The 21,450-nt window shown below is 46.1% G+C and overlaps 1 protein-coding gene and 1 non-coding gene across 2 annotated transcripts in view; both read left to right on the top strand.

Moving 5' to 3' along the window:
* QARS1 (glutaminyl-tRNA synthetase 1) overlaps nt 1-21,450 on the top strand; it is a 70,561-nt gene that overhangs the window by 30,379 nt on the left and 18,732 nt on the right. The window contains exons 9-20 of the mRNA XM_069966783.1: nt 1,817-1,902; nt 2,174-2,260; nt 4,840-4,939; nt 5,475-5,553; nt 5,814-5,922; nt 6,885-7,015; nt 13,406-13,498; nt 14,500-14,637; nt 14,730-14,817; nt 16,918-17,061; nt 17,141-17,245; nt 18,205-18,297. Coding sequence (XP_069822884.1) covers nt 1,817-1,902; nt 2,174-2,260; nt 4,840-4,939; nt 5,475-5,553; nt 5,814-5,922; nt 6,885-7,015; nt 13,406-13,498; nt 14,500-14,637; nt 14,730-14,817; nt 16,918-17,061; nt 17,141-17,245; nt 18,205-18,297 — 1,253 coding nt within the window. The remainder of the gene's footprint in view (nt 1-1,816; nt 1,903-2,173; nt 2,261-4,839; nt 4,940-5,474; nt 5,554-5,813; nt 5,923-6,884; nt 7,016-13,405; nt 13,499-14,499; nt 14,638-14,729; nt 14,818-16,917; nt 17,062-17,140; nt 17,246-18,204; nt 18,298-21,450) is intronic.
* On the top strand, nt 7,631-7,762 carry LOC138790430 (small nucleolar RNA SNORA14). Its single transcript, XR_011363086.1, has one exon. It is a non-coding gene; the product is annotated as a small nucleolar RNA SNORA14 (small nucleolar RNA).

Here is a 21,450-nt window from a genome sequence, read left to right as displayed (position 1 = left end):
ACGTAGAGGGCCATTTGATTGAACAACTTTACTGATCTGCAAGCTTTGTGGCATTTGTCTGAGCTTTCAAGTACTCTAGTAGATCACAAGAGAGTGAACCTTTCATTGGGTTTTATGCTCCTTGAACCATTAGCAGCATGAAACAGACAGACATCCTTATTACAGCTATAAGTAATGCTCTGAATCAGGGCTGGGTGATTAATCGAATTAATTCCCCTGCAGTCACCCCCATTGCGGGCTGTGCGGCGGCAGGCAGTGAGGTTTGCTGGTGGTGCGCGGCAGCAACTGGAGGTAAAGTGTGCTGGCGGGTGGGAGGTACAGTGTGCTTGCTAGCAGAGCCGCCGCTGATCCGCCCCTTACAGAGTCCCGCACCCCAGTCTCTGGATGAGACTACAAGATAAGGTGATCACATTGCTAAGGGTGCTGGAGCTGTACAGCGGAATTGGGGGGTGCAGTGCAGACCCCCGTTATCGCTGTACAGCTCCTGTAATGGCAGCGACGTGATCACCTTATCCTGTAGTCCCTGGGGCCTCATCCAGAGACCGGGGACCTTCGTGTGTGCCAGGGTGAGAGCAGGAGGATGAGGGGTATGTGCACAGCTGCCCCCAGTCCCATTCAGTCCCCCCACAGTCTGCCCCAGTCCTCCTTAGTCCCCCCCAGCTGCCCCAGTCACCCCTCATCTATACCTGTACTTCTACACCCCTTATCCACTACCTAAATGGAGGACACTATATGGGGACACTAGGTGCCACATATTTGGCAAACCTACTTATATGGGGGCACAGAAGGGGCTTGTCTACTACATGCGGGCACAAGGGGAGCTCTGTTACACTGGAAAGCAATACAGTTGTCTCCAACATCATTAAAATAGTATCTGACGCTTCAAGGAAAAAAATGCTGTTTAGCAAAAAAAAATTTGAAATTGAGATTTTATTTCTTGGCCATGTTGCCCAGCCCTACTCTGAAGTGCCACAAAGGAATGCCTGGTGGCCTCTCACCTCCCCAGAGGGCTAGTCGGATCTCTTCATATTTATGTATAAAGTAAGAGTTCTCAATCCAGGCCGGTAGGGTAGGTACCATCTGGAGACACCCCAGTGACTTGGAGCCCTGTTCTCAACTGATGATATAACTGATTTCTCTGGAATAGCACAACATTTCATAGTGAATCATAGTCAGCTGTAATAAAGGAGCCTGTCTGTTTCATGCTGCTGTGGTTTGGGCAGCATGAAACTGATGATGGTATCTCTGTGTGATTTTCTTTTTACAGCATTTACTGTGAGATACTAGAACATTTAGCAGCTCCACTGAGGGTGAAAAGAATTTTGGCTGCGTAGGAGCAGTGAACGCTCCAGCCTGAGATTTGTGCGGTTCCCAGAGGTCTGCCCCCCAACAATTAGCTTGTTATCCCCTATCCTATGGATAGGGAACAACAAGCTGAGATGGGAATACCCTGTAAAGTGCTTCCTTCTGTGCAATGGTGTCAAACCTGTGGCCATCCAGCTGTTGCAAAGCTACAATTCCATCATGCCTGGACAGTCAAAGCTTTAGCTATCCATGCTTGATGGAAATTGTTGTGTTGCAACAGCTGCAGGGTTGACACCTGTGCTCTCTCTGTAAAGGTTGGCAGCAGCATGCATCTTCAGACAATGCAGGGCGTCCTCCTCCGTACTACTGCTGTGAGCCTGATAACTCTCAGGTCACTAAAGTAATTACTTTCAATTAAAATTTGTACAGATGACTTGTGTGTTTTTGCATGCCAGTAATTTAAAAGGGTCATACATTAGATTACCTGATGTCTCTGTTTCTGTTTGTTTAGGTGAGAATTACAAAGCAGAAGGATACATTGTAACCCCCAAAACAATGGATCTGCTAAAGAAACATCTGGAGATCACGGGGGGACAGGTAAGACAGCAGTGTGGGTGGAGGAGGTCAGGAGCTCCGACATACACTAAAATGGCAGCTTGGCCAACATAGAGAAATGAAGTTCAACTGTATTTTAAGGCTAACTGTTCTCAGAACCTAAAATATGCCAGTCTTGCCATATCACACTCAAATAGGTCCAAGACACTGACATTTGGGGGGGCTGTTTGGTCTAATCCACAAATAAAAAAAATTGCAGCTTTACAAGAACAAAACATGTTTCTAACGCCTTGACCTGTAACATTCTTTATAGGTGAGAACAAGGTTTCCTCCTGAACCAAATGGCATTTTACATATTGGTCACGCAAAAGCCATTAACTTCAATTTTGGATACGCAAAGGTGAGCCGATGTTGTCTTCTAATGCCCAGTGTCATTCTTGTGCAGGTCTGGGGCCATCTGTGCGTTTTGATGCAACCGGACATGAGGAAATGTTTTTATACTGTGTCATTTACAGAAGTAGACTAGACATACCTATATGTGGTGTAGCCTGAATTTTTGTATAAATAAAGCATTGGGAATATCTTAAGAGGACCTGTCCCCAACCCCCCCCCCCCACCCCCCCCCCCCCACCCCCATGCGGGGTTGACAGGCTCCCGACCCCACGCTAGAGCACCTTATACGTACCTGATCCTGCCGGGTCACGCTTCTTGATTCGGTCAGGTGACGGAGATATCAGCGCCTGAAGCCCGGTGCGCGCGCGCTCCTGAGATTAGTCCAACGCTTATAAAGAATGACTGGTGAGTCAGACGCTCCGTCATTCTCTATGAGCGTTGGGCTCATCTCAGGAGCTCGCGCGCCGGGCTTCGGGCGCTGACATCTCCGTCACCCGACCGTCTCAAGAAGAGGGACCCGGCGGGATCAGGTACGTATAAGGTGCTCTAGCGTGGGGTCGGGAGCCTGTCACCCTGGCACGGGGGGGTGACAGGTTCCCTTTAAACACTCCTCCCTTTCCTAATCAATTTTGCCCTCTGCCACTGCAACCCTGCCGGGAATGGGGTGGAGTCTGGTCCTGGCAGTTTACCCTTTACAAGGCACAGTCGATAAGAGGCAGTGCCATGTAATGAGAATGATAGAGGGAGTAGGCTCCCTCTGTCACCATCTGTGCCACACTTCTTCCTAGAGCAGTAGGAGTATGGCTGTATTGCATGGCCGAGACCCTGCTGCCACTGCCGGGAATGAAGGAGAGTCTGTTACCGGCAGTTAACTCTTTACATGTTGGGTGGTCAGTAGCGACTGTGCAGTAAGTAAAGAATCTGACTAGGAAGTAACCTATAGCAGTTGCTGTATAATGGTCGTTTTCATCTGGGAGCCTAATAAACGTGGCCACAGTATATTGCCTTGAGATACTCTGTAAAATAAAGGCCCTATTCCACGGAAATATTATCGTCCTGTGGAATAAGAGGCAACGATCAGCCGACATCGTTCATGACAGCTGAAAGACAAACGACTTATGTATCAGCAATCTGCTGCCGTCGCCCCATGGAATAGGACTGGCGGCAGCATCCTATGGGCTGCCCGGACGATCAGTGATCACCCGGGAAACCCCCCCCCCCCTGGACTCAACCGCTCACTACAGCCAGGGAACGAGGAGCAAACAAGGGCTCACAGCGCTCGTTTGCTCCTCAGAGTCAGGGCGTGTAATACGGCCTTAAGAAATAGAAAAGTAGTAAAAGAAACAAATAATTTGTAGTATTTTGCATTAAAACAATCTCTATTAATTTTACCAACAATTTTTATATAATTACTTTTTCCAACACTGTATCCCCCTCCCCCTTTGCCTCCTACTGATTCCACTCATACAAACCCTAAAGCCTATTACACGGGCCGACCCGGAGGAGCAAGCGAGCGTCCACCTGTCAGATCAGCGCTCGCTTGCAGCCGGAGCTATTACATGCACTGACAAAACACCAACTTTCAAATAAATAAAAGAAAATGATTTAAAAATGATTTATTATAAATGGCTGGGTTCGTGACTGGTCTCCGCACCCCAAAAATATGTTTTTTTTTTAAATTCTGAATAACATAGAACAGGTGAAACAAACCAATAAGAAACAGCTGAATGTGTCATATATTACTGCAGTTACTGCACAGTATAGCAATCAGCATGTGGAGTATAATGTATAGTAAGAGCATAAACCTGTAAAAACAACAGCAGTTTGTAGATACAGAATGGAACTGCAGATTGCAGTAGCGTAGTACAACAGGCTAGAATAGATAAGCAGGGCTGCTATAAGAGAGAAGGGGTGTGTGTTCAGCATGGACCAATCACAGAGCTGTGCAGGAGGACAGTAACAAACTTTTCTATACAGCAGTGTGAATGGCTGGCTGAGTGTGAGTGCAGGCATATTATAGCAGCAGTGTGTATAGCTGAGTGCAAGTGCAGGCACATTATAGCAGTGATGGAGAGGATGGGAAACACAAGGACTGACAGACTGCAGGGAGCATGAAGTAATGAGCAGGGTATATGTGGGCACAGTATAGCAGCACTCTGTCCAGGGAGAGAGGGGTTATAGATATGAAGAGATTACCTCCACAGTCCTGTCCCTTGATGAAAGCCCCAGCCTGAAGTGGATCTGCTATGATTTGGAGGGCGAGGGAGACTTCCTGAATAAGTACAGGGCTGTAGACCACCCTGTGCACTTCATGCCCCTCCCCGCTCCCCCTCCCAACTTAAACCAAAGCAATATTCTTAAACCAAGTTATAATTCTGAAAAACTGTGAGCTGTTCCTGCAAAACGCTTTTAATCCAAGTTACTCTTAAACGAAGGTACCACTGTACTTGGTAAAAGTGTGGTACAAGATACATTTTCATGTGACTGTTAACTGGTTAAATAAAGTGTGCTTGAAATAGCTTTTCTTGCTGATGAAGCCTGGGACCAGGTTATGTTATTAATATTATTTCTGCTAAATGCCCACAGGCAAATGGTGGCATTTGTTTTCTTCGATATGATGATACCAACCCAGAAAAAGAGGAAGAGAAGTATTTCACAGCCATCAGAGACATGGTGGAATGGCTAGGTATGTATGAGTCTGTGGAGGTAGTACCCTATATCTGCCACATGGTGGTGGTGCTGCTCACATTCCTGAATACTAATCTTCCTAGGTATACAGCCATATGACATCTGGGGATTATTAATACAAGACTAAACAGATTATTGTTCTGAGGATAGAAAAGGATATATATGTTAGTTTTGTGTCTAGGGAAGCCGGATGAAAACTTTCTGTACTGTTCCAAAACAAAATTATGCCAGTTTCCTCATTAGAGTTTGATAATAGTGTGGAGAATGTCCTTAAATTCCACTATTTCCTTTTCTGTGGTTTAGACAGATTCAGTTGATAAATGTCATTTTGGATAATCTGTGGAACACATAGAAACACCTATGATGACACAGATCAGCGGCTTATATGGGATACCAAGTTTGAGATTTTTGTTTCAGTGATATCATTGAGAAGGTGCCAGAAGTTTCTCTGTCCTTATTTTCACTGTATCCATCTGAAAATTGCAGGAAAAGGAGCTGAATTGCAGACTATATTCATCTGTTTCCTTTTCTAGGATACAATCCCTATGCTGTGACGCACGCCTCCGATAACTTTGACCAGCTGTATGAGTGGGCGGTAGAGCTCATAAAAAGGTGAATACTAAGAGAGAGAGAAACGTCTTCTCCGTCACTAGTAAGAATGCAGAAGGATGCAGTAAGCAGGTGGGGTGCAACAATGGATAAAAAAAGAGCAATCCAATTGGCTACTCACTGGCATTTTAGGCTGGGAGAGGCTCATTGTCGTTTTCTTGGGAGTAATAAACATAGTCCAGAAAATCGCCTGATTGATTGTTCTATGAATACTTGGTGACTCTGCTGGCATAAAAACTAAATGTTTTTGTCTTATTTTCCAGGGGCCATGCCTATGTCTGCCATCAAAAAGTTGAGGAAATTAAAGGGCACAATCCACCTCCATCGCCATGGAGAGATCGACCAGTTGAGGAATCTCTGCTGCTGTTTGAAGTAACTTTTGAGATTTTCCTAAGAGGATAGCCCATTTCCCTATGCCGTAATAGAGCATATGGCCGTCATAAAGGGTGGGACCCCTGTTCAGGCTGATCTTATGTAAGACTGTGATTTAGTTTTACTAGTAAGGAGCAGATCTCACTATAGTGGATTTGGGGTACTTAAGAACTGTATGGATGGCCGTTCATGTCTCATTCCCTTTAAAGAAGCACTGCAGAGGCTTTGTTTGGGGCTTTTGCCCATATCATGCACACCAACCATCACTAGTCCCAACAGTGCCATGTGTTGCATTTAAGTACAGCTGCACCTATGTGTTTCATTGCTGTAAGTGGGTCATATGATCACCAGCCTGGCCAACAGAAAAACTGTGTTTAATGGGGCACATTTATCAATGAGCGCCCCGGCACATGCCATGGAAAAGGTGCAGACTTTTTTCATGGCTTATGCCTGTTGTAAGTCCCTGGTTCTGGGCCCGCTCATCCGCAAGTACAGGTCCCACTGGATTTACTTAAGAGTTGTTCGCCTCTTAGTAATTCCAGTGGATTGTATGGTGGTGGGGCTTAAGACCGGCGTACAAGTATGCTGGTCTTGATAAATCCCCCCCCCCCCCCCCCAGTGTGTCAAAGGGGTCTCTCCCTTGTCACCCGACATAACCAGATCCCTCCCGGCAGCTCACAGACCCCTCCCTTCCCTACTCAGTAATGTCTATATGCTGCTGCTATCTCTATGGGATAAGGATATGTGGTTGTTATATACCTGCCCTGAGGCTGCTTGTTTGCCACTGTGAACTGTCATGTTACTGATCAGTTCACCTCCAGCATTAGCTGCCTATTTAAATGAGGGAGAAAAAAATTCCTGGAGTGCTTCCTTAAGGAGCAAAAAGTTGAAGATTTGGTGACCATTATAGCAGGACATTGGATATATTACTCAAGCCAATACTGTATAATTTGTGATTTAAGGGAATGAAAAAGGGAAAATTTGCTGAAGGAGAAGCCACACTCAGGATGAAGTTGGTGATGGAGGACGGGAAGATGGATCCAGTTGCGTATCGGATAAAGTACACCCCTCATCACCGAACAGGAGACGAATGGTATGTTCCAAATTATACAGAACACGGGCATGTTCTAGAGTCATTATCCTCGACATGTCAGAAGGGTTTATCTGTTTTGCTGTCCACAGTAAATGACTGACTTTTCCTAAGATTGTAACTATGCCGGCCCTGCTAGATCTGCACCGGGAGCAGTGTTGGCCACTTCAGCTGTATTCCCTATACAAATAGGTTATACCCTTGGTTTGCAGCGAAATCCGCTGCGGATTCTTGCCTGTTACTTTCAATGAGATTGTCATCCTGCTGCCAGCATGTAGAAGTCAGCCCCCTAACCCCCCATGGCCCGGTGCATAAATTACTGGTTTGCATTGCAGCTTGCTTTGGGGTTCCTGGCGTCTAGACGTCCTGGTCAGCCAATCAGTGGCTGCGGCGGGGCAGTGCACTGGGCTGCAGGGGGTTTAAAGGGGCTGATTTTTACATACTATCCTGCTGCAAGTTTGTAATCTCATTGAAAGTGACAGAGAAGGATCCGCAGCTGATTTCACAGCGTGTGAACTCACCCTTAATGAGACCTGAGCATTTTCTTGTCTATATGCTCTCTTATTTGCAACTAAGAGCAACTTTGTTGCAGGTGTGAATGGGCCCAGACTGCTATTTCTGCATTTCTAAAACCCCCTGGTGTCTCTTTTGTAGACTACAGGACAAGAAGAGATGCTACAGAAAATATGAGATTTCCAAAAAGCAAAGACTTTTCTTTTGTCTTTCCTTTATTTCACCTCTCGTACATTATTAGTTGATTTGAACATTGTCACTGGCGAAGCAAACCTAGATTTTAAGTTGTAGATAGAGGATTATTTGATATGAGTAACAGTCAGAGTACTTTCCATTCCGCCATGATTCCTACCTGGGGGGAAAACCGCATTTAGGGTACAAACACACACACTGTATATGCAGCGTATCTTCTGCTGCGATACGCAACAGATACGCAGCAGATTAGATCTAAATAACTGAACACAGCATCAAATCTGCACCATCAAATCTGCTGCGTATCTGCTGCGTATACAGTGTGTGTGTTTGTACCCTTAGGCAAGTTTAATTTCTCGTGCGTCTTATTGGAGGACACAGATACCATGGGTATAGCTGCTGCCACTAGGAGGCGCTGACAGAAAGAAACAAAGGAAGTGACTCCTCCTGAGCAGGATATACCCGCCCACAGGCACTAAGGTAAACCAGTTTAGCTTAGTGTCAGTAGGAGGCAGACACAGGTCTGGGTTCTCCAGACCAGTTTCTTCCTTTGTTTAGTTAGTTAGATTTTCTTTTTCCTTCTAGGTCCTATGGATTCTTGGGCACGGTGGGTAATCTAGACCCACCCTGATCCCCTCACTATGCAACCAGGGAACAGACCATAAATATAGATGGACTGTCTACCCTCGGTTGCCACCGGCCGGCAACGTGACCCCAGATCAGTCTGACTGTCTGGTCGCCTTTCTGCGGACTCTGTATCCGCACAGCCCCTTCCCGCCTCGCCCCCCAGAGCTGTATCTTATATGGCTGATTCTGCACCGTGGGATGCTTCGCCCCCTCCTGTTAGGCCCCGTCCCCTTCGGGAGCCGCGTGGCCTGCAGCATCCCGCCATTTTTCTTAAGTTGCTGGGACTTAATGTGAGATGCCCTGCCCCCTCCCGTTAGGCCCTGCCCCTTTCGGATGCCGTTTTGTTATCTTTTTAACTCTGTGGAGCCTTCACTGTGATGCCCCGCCCCCTCCCGGGTTGCCCTGCGAACTGCAGCATCCTGCCTTATTAGGATTGTGGCTACACTGAGCCTACACTGAGGGATGCTGCTCACCCCTCCCCCTGCCACGTGTGTGTGTGTGTGTGTGTGTGTGTGGTCTCCCGGGAGAGCTACCACACACACTGTTCTCCTATTCCCAGCAGCTTCTCCTGCCACCTACTGGTGGAATGGTTATTACACCATTACATATATAAGAATGGCTTGCATCAGGTTTTCTTATGGCCAATGTTCCATATAATGTTCCAGCAACCCTTGGTCTGCAGATCAGGCATTTTTGGTGCTGGTTGACCCCTCTGTGTCAGATTTTATATATTTAAGATTACATTAATACTTATATACACATTCTGGTTCTCCTCCAACCACATACGCACAGACACATTCCCCATCACCACACGGTGTGTCTGTGAGATCCTTCTGCTACATGGTGTCACAAGTAGGACACGGAACCAGACACGTTACTCGCTACTAGACAGAGTTTACTGTGCTCTGAGCAGAACCCTCTGCTACATGGTGTCACGAGAAGTTCATGGAACCAGACTTGTTACCCGCTATCCAGGTGGTGTATGTGTGCTCTGAGCAGAACCCTCTGCTACACGGTGTCACGAGAAGTTCATGGAACCAGACACGTTACCCGCTATCAGGCGGTGTATGTGTGCTCTGAGCAGAACCCTCTGCTACATGGTGTCACGAGCAGGACACGAATCCAGACACATTACCTGTTTCCAGGCAGTGTATCTGTGCTCTGAGCAGAACCCTCTGCTACACGGTTTTCCAACCAGGAGAACCGTCTGCTACATGGTTGGTCATACAGGTTATGGGACCAGACACATCACCCATTGCCAATCATTGTTCCTGTGTTACTCAGAGCTACCCCCTCTGCTACAGGATGTCACAAGCACGACACATGTCCTGTCATTCACATCACCCCTTAGCCGGCGGTGCTTCAGACCTGCCTCTCATCTTCATGACATAGATTCCTTTACTACATGATGTCACAGACATAGAACTGGACACGTTATCCCCTACCAGGTGGTGGTACAAGGTTATTCAGAGCTCTGACCTCTGTTGCATGATATGGTTCCAACTACATTACCTGTAGTTCGGTGTGCACAGATTGTGGTATTCTGTTACACGATGTAATACACCTTCTTCAGGTCCACTCACTATAGTGGTGATCCTTGGCATTTCTCGTGTCCAGTTCTCGTTTACATTGGGACTCAGTCCTCTTCTCTTCCCTGCTCCCAGAGCACACCCTGTAGGCTTCTGTTTGCTTGTCTAGTTTACAGGTCTGACCAGGCACATTACCTGCTTCCAGTCCAGGGATTTGTATCTCTTGAATGCTGGTCCTTGGTTACTTACTGCTTGCAGCTACTCTGCTCGTGTTACCCTGTATATTACCTTTCATCCTCGTAGGACTCCCATGATCGGTGCCTGTCACTTCAGGGGATCATCATAGGGTAACTTGTTACCACACCATTTCATCTTCTGTATGTTTCCACTAGCAAGTCTCATTACCTGCTCTCGGGCAGTGTAACCTTGGTGTATTCCTCTCGGGCCGTATCCTTTCTAAAGCCCGAGCATCCTGCTACGTGTCCCACTACACAAGGTACAGAACCCCCTGCTTTACCTGCCCCCGGACTGTTGTACTGTCATACTCTGGTCCTCTGAGTGTCCGGCAGCATATAGGTACAGTCACTATTTCATCCTGGTACTGTCAGGGTGGTTCTTCTGTCCTGTCCTTCATCTGGGCATAACTACCATGTTTTGGCATTTGTTTCACTGGCTGTTACCCAGTAGTATGGCTTAGTAACAGTAGTAGTATTGTATTGCTTAGACCGTCCCCTCTGCTATACTGCGGATGGCCCTCAGCGAGGTTTGGTCTTATTGTCTCATGGTGCTCTACTTCAGGAAGCTGTCCTTGGTCAGCACCAGCCATATTGCCTCTTCTCTTTGATCTGGGTGAAGTGAGGCCTCTCGGTTCCTCAGGTAAAACAGTAAAGGGTTTCTTCTACCCCTGGTGTATGTAGGACATCGACTGCCTACATGACTCACAGTGCTGCTTTAGGACTTCTCCTTCTGCATCTGCCTATGGCCAACATGGCTAGTATTTAGTCTTCTCTCTCTTAGGCAGCTGCAGTCTCACAGGGTAAGGATTCCTGTTTACTGCCTGTACTGTTTCTCTACCGTCCTAAGCCTAGGTGTATGGTCCCTTCGTAGTCTAGCTTCTCCAAGTGTCCTTTTTTGGCCATATGGACTATGAAGCATTGTTGTTCTCAGTTCAGGGTTTTGCAGTGCTCCCGCATACACAGTTACTCCTACGGTCTGGAGTAGCACACTGTTGTGCATGACCCCCCTATCCTAGGTTTGGGTTTTTACTACTCGGTCAGGAAATCTTCAAGCAGTCCTTCTCTCCTCCGTGAGGATGGAATATTTAGTATAATAGGTATCCTACAGTCCTCCAGAGGACTGTTATTCCGAGATTGCTTCTTCCGACAGGCAGGTGTGGGTTTTTGGCCCTCACTGGCCTCTATGAGCACTCCTGCTTGACTTGCTTGTCCTTGGTCTTCTTGTTGACCTGCCATGCTCTCCAGATGGGACTCCCGGTCCCCCTCCCTAATCTTGTCTCCCATGTGGAGTCCTCGAGAACTTCTCCCTTAAAGATTTCCTCTACTTGCAAACAGGGTTGTTCACTGGCCCATGTCTGGCCCTACCTAAGGCTCTATCGTCTCCGAACCTATCGCATTCTGGCCAGGCTTCATTTGTTCGGCAAGTTGCCAATTCTCGATCATCTTTTCTCATTCACCATTAAAGTCCCCTTGTTTTCCTGTTGCTCTGTCCACCAGAATGCATCTGGCTCTCGCCTTTCCAATTGCCTAGGGAGCTGGTTGATCCTCTAATCTCTTCAATGTGGCCATTGGATCCCGCATAAGGTTCTTTTCTCAAGCAACGTCTCTGCTCACCCTTTGAGGCGTTGGTTTCTAGATCTCGTCTACATATGGACTCTAGTCTATGTATTACCTGTTGTTCCCATTGTCCTGTGACAACTCCCGTGCCCATCAGCCTTACCTCGACCTCCCTCGACAGTTTTCTTCTTTGACTCCATGCTCTCAAGTACCTCTAGGCTTCCTTGGAGCGGAGTGTTTTATATGATCGACCTCCTTTCTAAGGCTTTAACAGCCCATGGAGTTGTTTTTTCCCGGCCTACCGGCTTCCTCTGCTCATCTTTTCTGTCGGACACTGCGGGGTACCTGGTACTACTGTACTCTTTTCAGGACAACTTGCCCAAGATTCAGATCACTGTTTTCTTTTCTCCCTCTCCTTCTTTCCCTGGACTGCATTACGCTTGGAAAGCTTTATTCTTATTAACATGTATGTGTTTCTCAGATGGGGTAACTCATGTCATAGGCCATGGCTTCTCCCAGATTGACATACTTCTCTTGTGTTCGACCTTTCTCTTCTCAGTGAAGACTGTACTTCTAGGCCTATGGAGCTTCCAGCCTGGCCATTCTTCCCTGCTCCATAGTCAGGGACGCAGCTTCTCCTGCATCTCATGTGGCACCTTCTATGAGAGACTCTCAGTCCTTTCTCCTTTATTTGACGCCTTAGGCCTCTAGGTGCCACGAAACACTTTCCAGTCTCTCCCGTCATGGTTGTATTTGCCTTTTTTCTGTTCTACCTCAGGGTAAGTCCCTGTGGTCGCCTACTTGGCTGGGCGTCTGCTTTTTTCCCCACATCTAGCCTACTAGTTCTGTTAGACTCAATGTTACATCATGTTGCTGGCTTCCAGGAAGGCCACAACCCACTCTGTCTGCAGTGCAGCACGTTGCTCCAGGGACTAGACCCGCTTTCCTTTGCCACTGACCTGTAGGGGTTTTCTCTGATGCATTCAGCATCATCCCTTGCTCTATTCCTAGTTGATGGTTGTGTTGGTGCTATTCTGTGCCTTCTCGCCAAGCGCTCTTGTCTAGCGGTTATCTTTCCCACCCCATGGACTGCTTTTGGACGTCCCATGGTATCTGTGTCCCCCAATAAGACGCACGAGAAAAGAGGATTTTTTTACTCACTGTAAAATCTCTTTCTCATAGTCTTCATTGGGGGACACAGCACCCACCCATTTTTCTTTTGGGTTTTTCCTCGGTATGGTAGTTTTCTCCGTTTTTTTGGTGTTATTCCTACTTTACCTGTTCTTGACTTCTCCTACTGCTCTGGTACAAACTGGTTTACCTCAGTGCCTGTGGGCGGGTATATCCTGCTCAGGAGGAGTCACTTCCTTTGTTTCTTTCTTAGTGTCAGCGCCTCCTAGTGGCAGCAGCCTATACCCATGGTATCTGTGTCCCCCAATGAAGACTATGAGAGAGAGATTTTACGGTGAGTAAAAAATCCTCTTATGAACTTGTTACTATTGTTTCCTCCAGATAAGTGGCAGCAAATGTCTCTGGCAGAGACCCTTCCTTTATGTGTACAGTGAGATTATTAATTTAGAAATTCTTTCTACAACCACTTCAGCATATACTAGATCCATGAGACTGCTCACTTACCAGATTGTATCACAAAGCCCAGGCATATCCAGTGACAGGTTTTGGCTATCTTTATGATGTTTCTTGTAATAAATCTTCTGTCATGTCTCGTTTCCTGTTTGCAGGTGCATATATCCCACATATGACTATACTCATTGCCTGTGTGATTCCATAGAACATATCACACATTCTCTCTGCACCAAAGAGTTCCAGGCCAGGTAAGGGCACAAGAAATAGAACTACTGCCTGGGGTCCACTAACATCCAAAAAGTCATTACTTGAACATGTCACGAGACATAGCCGGTATATTGTAGCAAATAGAAATGCATACAAGCTATAGCATTGCCTGCCTGCATCACTAAAACCCCCCGGCTGTCTCTGATCCATAGATATCGGGACAAGAAGTGATGCCAAAGCCAAGTAGTGAGGAATCCAAATGGCAGAGATTTTGTGCTGCTGTCACATTTCACTCCTCGCACACATTTGTGACTGATGTTTTATTTGTTTTACGGCTTTTGCAGACATTGCACAAACATAAGGGGCAGGTTGAGGCTGGCAGAGCACTGCATCTATTGTAACGTCATTTAAATATGTTACACAAAAGGGTTTTTCCCTTGATCAAGTGAAACCTTGGGGGAGGGTGGCATATAAAAGTCCCCATACACCTTCAATAACGTTTGTCCGGCCATCAGTTAACTCTCCTGTCAGACACCCATAGTCCCCATTTACGTTCAGTGAGGCTGAGCTGTCCTATGTTCTCTATAGGGAGTGGAGGGTTAGGCCGCAGCCAGATAGCTCTGGTGGCTTATCTTTTCCAGAACAAAGGGGTCTGGTGGTGATTTTCCATCAAGCCTGACCCCTATCTCTACCAACATCATTTGTCTGTGGTGATTCAGGAGAGCCCCTTACAGATTATAGTGATAGCCGAAACCCTCTGTGAGTGGCTTATACGGACGACAAAAGTATAAAGTGTATGAGACCGTAACAGTTACTTTTTTTTTTTTTTTTTCTATTCACTTGTTTCCTAATGGATTGTATGCTTGGGCACTACCATATATTTCTCCTGTATTGATAAAGATAATGTTTTAAAGCAGGATAATTTATAGGGCTCTTCAGGAAACTGTTTAAAATGAAGGCTCATAAATGACTTACGCCCTCTAGTGCCTCAGATAGTGTGTGATGTTGGTTGTTTTTGTTTTTTTTTAATCAATCTCCCAAGGCGGTCATCATACTTTTGGCTGTGTAATGCGCTGGATGTTTACTGCCCTGTGCAGTGGGAATATGGCCGCCTGAACCTGCACTATACAGTGGTGTCAAAAAGGAAGATTATTAAACTGGTGGAGACTGGAGCCGTCAGGTCAGTAAGATGGTTCATTTTCACAGGGCATTTTTTGCTGCTATAAATGCTCATGTCAAGGTTGGTTGTCAGCTCTTCTCTTACCATTATAGGGATTGGGATGATCCCCGTCTCTTCACACTGACCGCTCTGAGACGGAGAGGATTCCCACCTGAGGCCATCAACAATTTCTGTGCGAGGGTACGGACTAATTTCTTTCTTACATGATGGCTTTTTTTGTGTTTTTCCTGGGAGGTCTGTACCAGATTACAACACTTTCTTGGTCACCAGTAGAGATGATCGAACATCGGAAAAGCGGGTACCGCCTGGAATTCTGGGATACAGCCTATTACCTAGGCTGAATCCCGGAATTCCAGGCAGTACTCGGGCTGTCTCCTCCTTCCCCACTGGCCGGGAAGGCATTGGGAATCAAATGCGGAAGGTTTGAGTACTATAGAACCTAAAATTTTCCGATGTTCAATCATCTCTAGTCACCAGATACCTGATTTATTCTCAATCAAACCTATTTATGATGAGCCAGCTTTGGCAGCTTATGAGTGTGCAGGATCCACAGGTCCAACTGCAGCATCTGTGGACAAATGTGCTGCAAGATGCCATAAGGAACCGGTTTGTCTCTATGCAAAGCTGTATATCATTTTGTATCCAGGCTAGAGACAACCCTATAGGGTACTAGAGCCTTTTTTCAGTTGTATAGTTTTCCAGCATAAACTTATCCTTTTGCTCCTAATGGTGTGATCACCTATATATATATATATATATATATATATATATATATATATATATATATATATCATTACATTTATACATTTAACTCATTTCAAACAACTCCTTCCTGGATAATTTTTTTTTTTTGTAAATTTGCGTAAAAAAAATAAAATAAAATAAATATATATATATACAGTGGTACCTCGGTTTTCGAACATAATTGGTTCTGGAAGGCTGTTCCATAACCGAGCAGTTCGAAAACCGAGCTGTAAGTTCCCATAGGGAACAATGTAAATGTGATTAATTGGTTTTTACACTCCGTGGGTCAGGTGCAGAGCACCCGGCCCACAGAGTGCAAAAACACTCCACCCCCCCCCCCCCCGCAACAGTGAGAGGCAGGAGCGGGCGGCTATTTAAACTTAGCGCCGTGCTCCTGCTCCAATCAGCTGCGGGGGACACCCTGTAAAGAAGTGGGGAATCCCATCATAATGATGGGATTCCCCACTTCTTTACAGGGTGTCCCCGGCAGCTGAGAGGAGCAGGAGCACGGCGGCAAGTTTAAATAGCCGCCTGCTCCTGCCTCTCACTGCGGGGACAGGCTGTAAAGAAGCCGGCTCCCAGCACTGTCCTCCTGTCTCTCCCCACCAGCCCCTCCGCTCCCCCCCCCCCCCCCCCCCGGCGGCCCGGAGCGCTTCCGATAAACTTACCCAGCCTGTACACCCCTATAGACTGCGGCGTGCCCGTGCTGTTGCGCCCGCAGCCCCGCTCACCAGCTTCTTGCTCCCGCTGCTCCCCGCCGCCTCTGCAGGGTAAGAGAGAGTCTGCAGAGGCGGCGGGGAGCAGCGGGAGCAAGAAACTGGTGAGCGGGGCTGCGGGCGCAACAGCACGGGCGCGCCGCAGTCTATAGGGGTGTACAGGCTGGGTAAGTTTATCGGAAGCGCTCCGGGCCGGCGGGGGGGCGGATGGGCTGGTAGGGAGAGACAGGAGGACAGTGCTGGGAGCCGGCTTCTTTACAGCCTGTCCCCGCAGTGAGAGGCAGGAGCGGGCGGCTATTTAAACTTGCCGCCGTGCTCCTGCTCCTCTCAGCTGCCGGGGACACCCTGTAAAGAAGTGGGGAATCCCATCATTATGGTGGAATTCCCCACTTCTTTACAGGGTGTCCCCCGCAGCTGATGGTAGCAGGAGCACGGCGGCAAGTTTAAATAGCCGCCCGCTCCTGCCTCTCAGTGTTCCGAACACCTCTAACTGTCAGCTGAACATCAGCTATCCCCCTGGTTTATCCTCAGGCTCCCACTCCCTCTCCGGTGTACAAGAACATAACTACAGTACTGCCCCCAGATACTAGAGTATAATTCTGCTTCCCATGTACAAGATTAGAACTGCTGTAACATTGCCCTGTGGGCATCGATATGTAACAGGAAGAACTAGTGATGTCACGTATGTAGTAGTTTTTTGAATTGCCCTATCGCCTATATTGTTGATGTAATAATCATTTGTAGAATATAATGTGCCCCAGGTTATTATTGATCATAAATTTTTTATTTTTTCCCTATGTCACTGTGCTTCTCTATGCAGGTTGGTGTGACAGTTGCACAAACAACAATGGAGCCTCACCTGCTGGAAGCCTGTGTCCGGGAGGTCCTAAATGATACAGCCCCCCGAGTTATGTCTGTACTAGAACCCCTGAAAATTACAATCACCAACTTCCCAGGACATGAGGTAAGTGCCCAGTGCTCTCCTGATCATGTCTATTTTTGGTTTGTTGTCCTGTAATGTGAAAGCTGATGTCTCATGATAGGCGATTGATGTCAGAGTTCCAAACTTCCCAGCAGATGAATCTAAAGGTTTCCACACTGTGCCATTCTCCTCCACCGTCTACATTGAGCAGACAGATTTCAGAGAGGTAAGTGAATGTGCCTGATTGCCTTCTTACCGTTCTCACATATAGAGTTCCACATGGTAATAATGCCCTGTGCCTCCCACAGCATAGTGGGGTAGGTAGGTTGCTCCAGTAGATAGAGGTGAAGCGGTTAGATAGATCCCCCTGTAGGTAGTTTTCCCCAGTGAAGTAGGCCACCATATGTAGTTTCTCCCATTAGCCAGGTCTCCCCTGTAGGTAGTCTTCTGCAATAGATAATTCCCCTAGTAGCTAACTTACCTCATTAGTCAGCCCCCCAGTAGGTAGTATCCACAGTGGTCTGGTCCTACCCTATAGGTAGTATCCCCAGTAGGCAGGTCCTCCTCTGTAGGTAGAATCCCCAGTAGGCAGTTGAATAAAGGATATTTGACAACCACAAACCGTGATAGTAAGAATAATGGCCACCATTAGTAACATTTGATAGTCCAGCACCTGTTTAGTGCTTTATTTCCCAGAGTTAGCTGCATACAATATTGGAAAGATCATCATAAGTTACACCATAATACTAGAATACACTGTAATAAAACAAAAGGATGGGATCAATTACTGATTTATTTATTTTCAGTGTAATGAGCAATTTATTCATCTAAACATCTACTTTTTGGGCTTAGGGATCGAATGAGAGGCCTCAGTCAATGATCGACAGCCTTCCCTGTGTTATTGTACATACAAAGATGATGATGATTATTACTGATTAGGACCGCCCACTGGACTCCTAAGACTAAAATAAGAAGAGGTTTAGATGACTAAATGACTAGTTAGACTGAATCTGCACATTTCCTCTATAGAACGGTGTCTACACATTTTTAGCATGATGGCACCCTTTATACAACAAGAGGATTCCCAGATTACTCCTCTGCCCGTGCCTCCAAATGACAAAAGTCGCTGTACCATTGGCCACAAATTACTAAGGAGTCGGTATAATTTATCTGTTATTTTCATAGGTGATGGAGAAAGGATATAAGCGGCTGACCCCAGACCAGCCAGTCGGCCTTAGACATGCTGGGTATGTCATCTCTGTACAGAACATCATAAAGGTGAGTGATCCCATCAACTCATTATGTACGTTACATATTTTTATTTCTGCAGCCTATTGGCAGACAGGGCTCACACATCCCGCATTGTGTTCAGGACATCTGTTACTGTAAGGAAGAATGCTGCAGTCACATGTGAGAACGTCATACAGTAACCACAGTGTGTAGAAGTGTGACAGCTCCTTGATGTTCATGAGGCCCCCTAATGTTCTTCCCATCTGGTATAGGGGGTGTTGTGTAGTAGATAATACTCATAACCTAGCTTTTCTTCCTGCTCCAGTTTACGTCATCTGATTCTGTGGGGTGATTTAAGATTGATTGGCTTTAATTCACTCTGTGCAGAACTACTGTTAAGTTTTCTGTATTTCGTTCATGTTTGTTCTGTCTTAAAGAGTCACTGTCGTATTTTTTTTTTTTGTTGCAGAAATCAATAGTCCAGGCGATTTTAAGAAACTTTGTAATTGGGTTTATTAGCCAAATCTGCCATTATCTGCATGTAAAAAGCCTTTTCCCAGGTCCCCCCCTCCTTCCTCTTTTTCATCCACTCCAAAAAAAATCTGAAAATTGTGACTTGTTGCAGGAGTCGTACCCTGTCTGCTCTAGGGAGAGGGGAGGGGGGAGGAGGAAGGAGGGAGTTAGCCTGCAGCAGAAAGCAGATAAGGATTACAGGCACGGAGCTGGGTGACAGCTGTAATCTGAGCTCAGACAGGTCACTGGTGATGGTCAGAACAGATAACGGGTGAGGGATTTGTAGATTAAGGGCCCTATTCCACGGGACGATTATCGTTTGGATAATCGTTAACGATTAACGATCTCAAACGACCGCTATTGCGAAAGACCTGAAAACGTTCACTCATTTCCATGGAACGATAATCGTTACTTATGATCGTAATTGCGATCGTTTCTCTTCGCTATTTATTCGCTATTGCGTTCGTATCTATTGAGAACGACCGAACGATGTCTTATTCAATGCGAACGATTTGCGAACGAGCAACGATAAAAATAGGTCCAGGTCTTATTAAAAGATCAACGATTTCTCGTTCGGTCGTTAATCGTTAACTGCATTTCAACCGAACGATTATCGTTCAGATTCGAACGATTTAACGATAATCTGAACGATAATCGTCCCGTGGAATAGGGCCCTAACTCTTTGTTGTCCTGTTTTGGTCTTTAGCTCTCTCCATAGGAGAACAATGAAGACAGGGGGGAGAGCTTCAAACTGCTTTTTCATGATAAAAATGCATTTTTCGGATAATAAACCCAATTACAAAGTTTCTTAAAATCACCTGGACTATTGATTTCTGCAAAAAAAAAAATCACGACAGTGACACTTTAACGTTTAACCTCTTAAGGACATAGGACGTATGCGTACGTCATATGTCCTCACTTGCACTTCAAAGCGGGGCCGCGCGGCGGCCCCGCTTTGAAGTGCCGCGATCCCGGGTGCCGCAAATAGCCCGGGACCGCTGCTATTAGCGGGCACGGTCTGATCGCCGTGCCCGCTAATTAGCTAATCGGAGGCAGCTGTCAAAGTTGATAGCTGCCTCCGATTACCGGAGGCAACGTTTCCCTGGGGTCTAGTGGGGGAGATCGCTCCTCCGGGACCTTGTCCCGGTGGAGCGATCTCCGTTACTGATGCCGGCCGGGGACGCGTCCAAGATGGCGCCGTCCTCGGCTCGGCACTCGTTCGTTTTCGGCTGCAGCAGCCGAAAGCAAACGAGTGCCGATCTCATGGATCTCTGCAGCATATCTATGCTGCAGAGATCTCAATGAGAGATCCAAGTGTATATACTAGAAGTCCCCCAGGGGGGCTTCTAGTATATGTGTAAAAAAATAAAATAAAGTGTTGTTAATAGTAAAAAGCCCCCTCCCCTAATAAAAGTCTGAATCACCCCCCTTTTCCCAGGTTTTAAATAAAAGTAAACAAATAAATAAATAAACATGTTTGCTATCGCCGCGTGCGTAATCGCCCGAACTATTAATTAATCACATTCCTGATCTCGTACGGTAAACGGCGTCAGCGCAAAAAAATCCCAAAGTGCAAAATTGCGCATTTTTGGTCGCATCAAATCCAGAAAAAATGTAATATAAAGCGATCAAAAAGTCGTATATGCGCAATCAAGGTACCGATAGAAAGATCACATCATGGCGCAAAAAATGACACCTCGCACAGCCCCATAGACCAAAGGATAAAAGCGTTATAAGCCTGGGAATGGAGCGATTTTAAGGAACGTATATTGGTTAACAACGGTTTGAATTTTTTACAGGCCATCAGATATAATATAAGTTATACATGTTATATATCGTTTTAATCGTAACGACTTGAGGAACATGCATAACAAGTCAGTTTTACCCCAGGGCGAATGGCGTAAAAACACATTTCCCCCAAATAAAAGAAATGCGTTTTTTTTTTCAATTTCACCACACTTTGAATTTTTTTCTGGTTTCGCAGTGTACTTTATGCAAAAATTCAGCCTCTAATTGCAAAGTACAATTAGTGACGCAAAAAATAAGGGGTCATGTGGGTTTCTAGGTGGAAAAATGCAAGTGCTATGACCTTTTAAACACAAGGAGAAAAAAACGAAAACGTAAAAACGAAAATGGGCCATGTCCTTAAAGGGTTAAGAATGAAACTTTTTGCAGATATTGCTTAAATTTTATTGTGAAATGCATCTTAGACCTGATGTGTCCCATAGTAACCAGTAGGAAACATTTGCTTCTGGCCTGTTCAGAGTAGACTCAGCCCTGTAGAACAGTTGATCAGTTGGGGGTGCTGGGTTTGGAACCCTGTCAATCAGATTTTGATGGCCTATCCTGAGGATAGGACCTCAACATGTGGAATTGGAAAACCCTTTTAGGCTGCCGTCTCACTTAACAATTTTTTTTTTTTTTTTTAGAAAACTGCCGCTGCAGTTTTAGAGCCAAAACTAAGAATACGTTTAAAAGGAATGGGAAATATATTGGAAAAACTGATACTTCTGCTTCCCACTGGTTCCACTTGGCTTAAAAATAGCAATTGCAGTTTTCCATGAAATCCGCTGTGTGTGATAGCAACCTTATTTAATATGGAAACAGTGGGATTTCTGAACCATCATAATTGTACACTCTTAAAGGTAACCAATCATGTCGAATATGCCCCTAATGATAAGGAAACGT

This window comes from Dendropsophus ebraccatus, chromosome 4 (genome assembly GCF_027789765.1).
Source record: "Dendropsophus ebraccatus isolate aDenEbr1 chromosome 4, aDenEbr1.pat, whole genome shotgun sequence".
NCBI lineage: Eukaryota > Metazoa > Chordata > Amphibia > Anura > Hylidae > Dendropsophus > Dendropsophus ebraccatus.
Note: the sequence above shows the minus strand (reverse complement) of the source record. Positions and strands in the feature narration are given on the sequence as shown.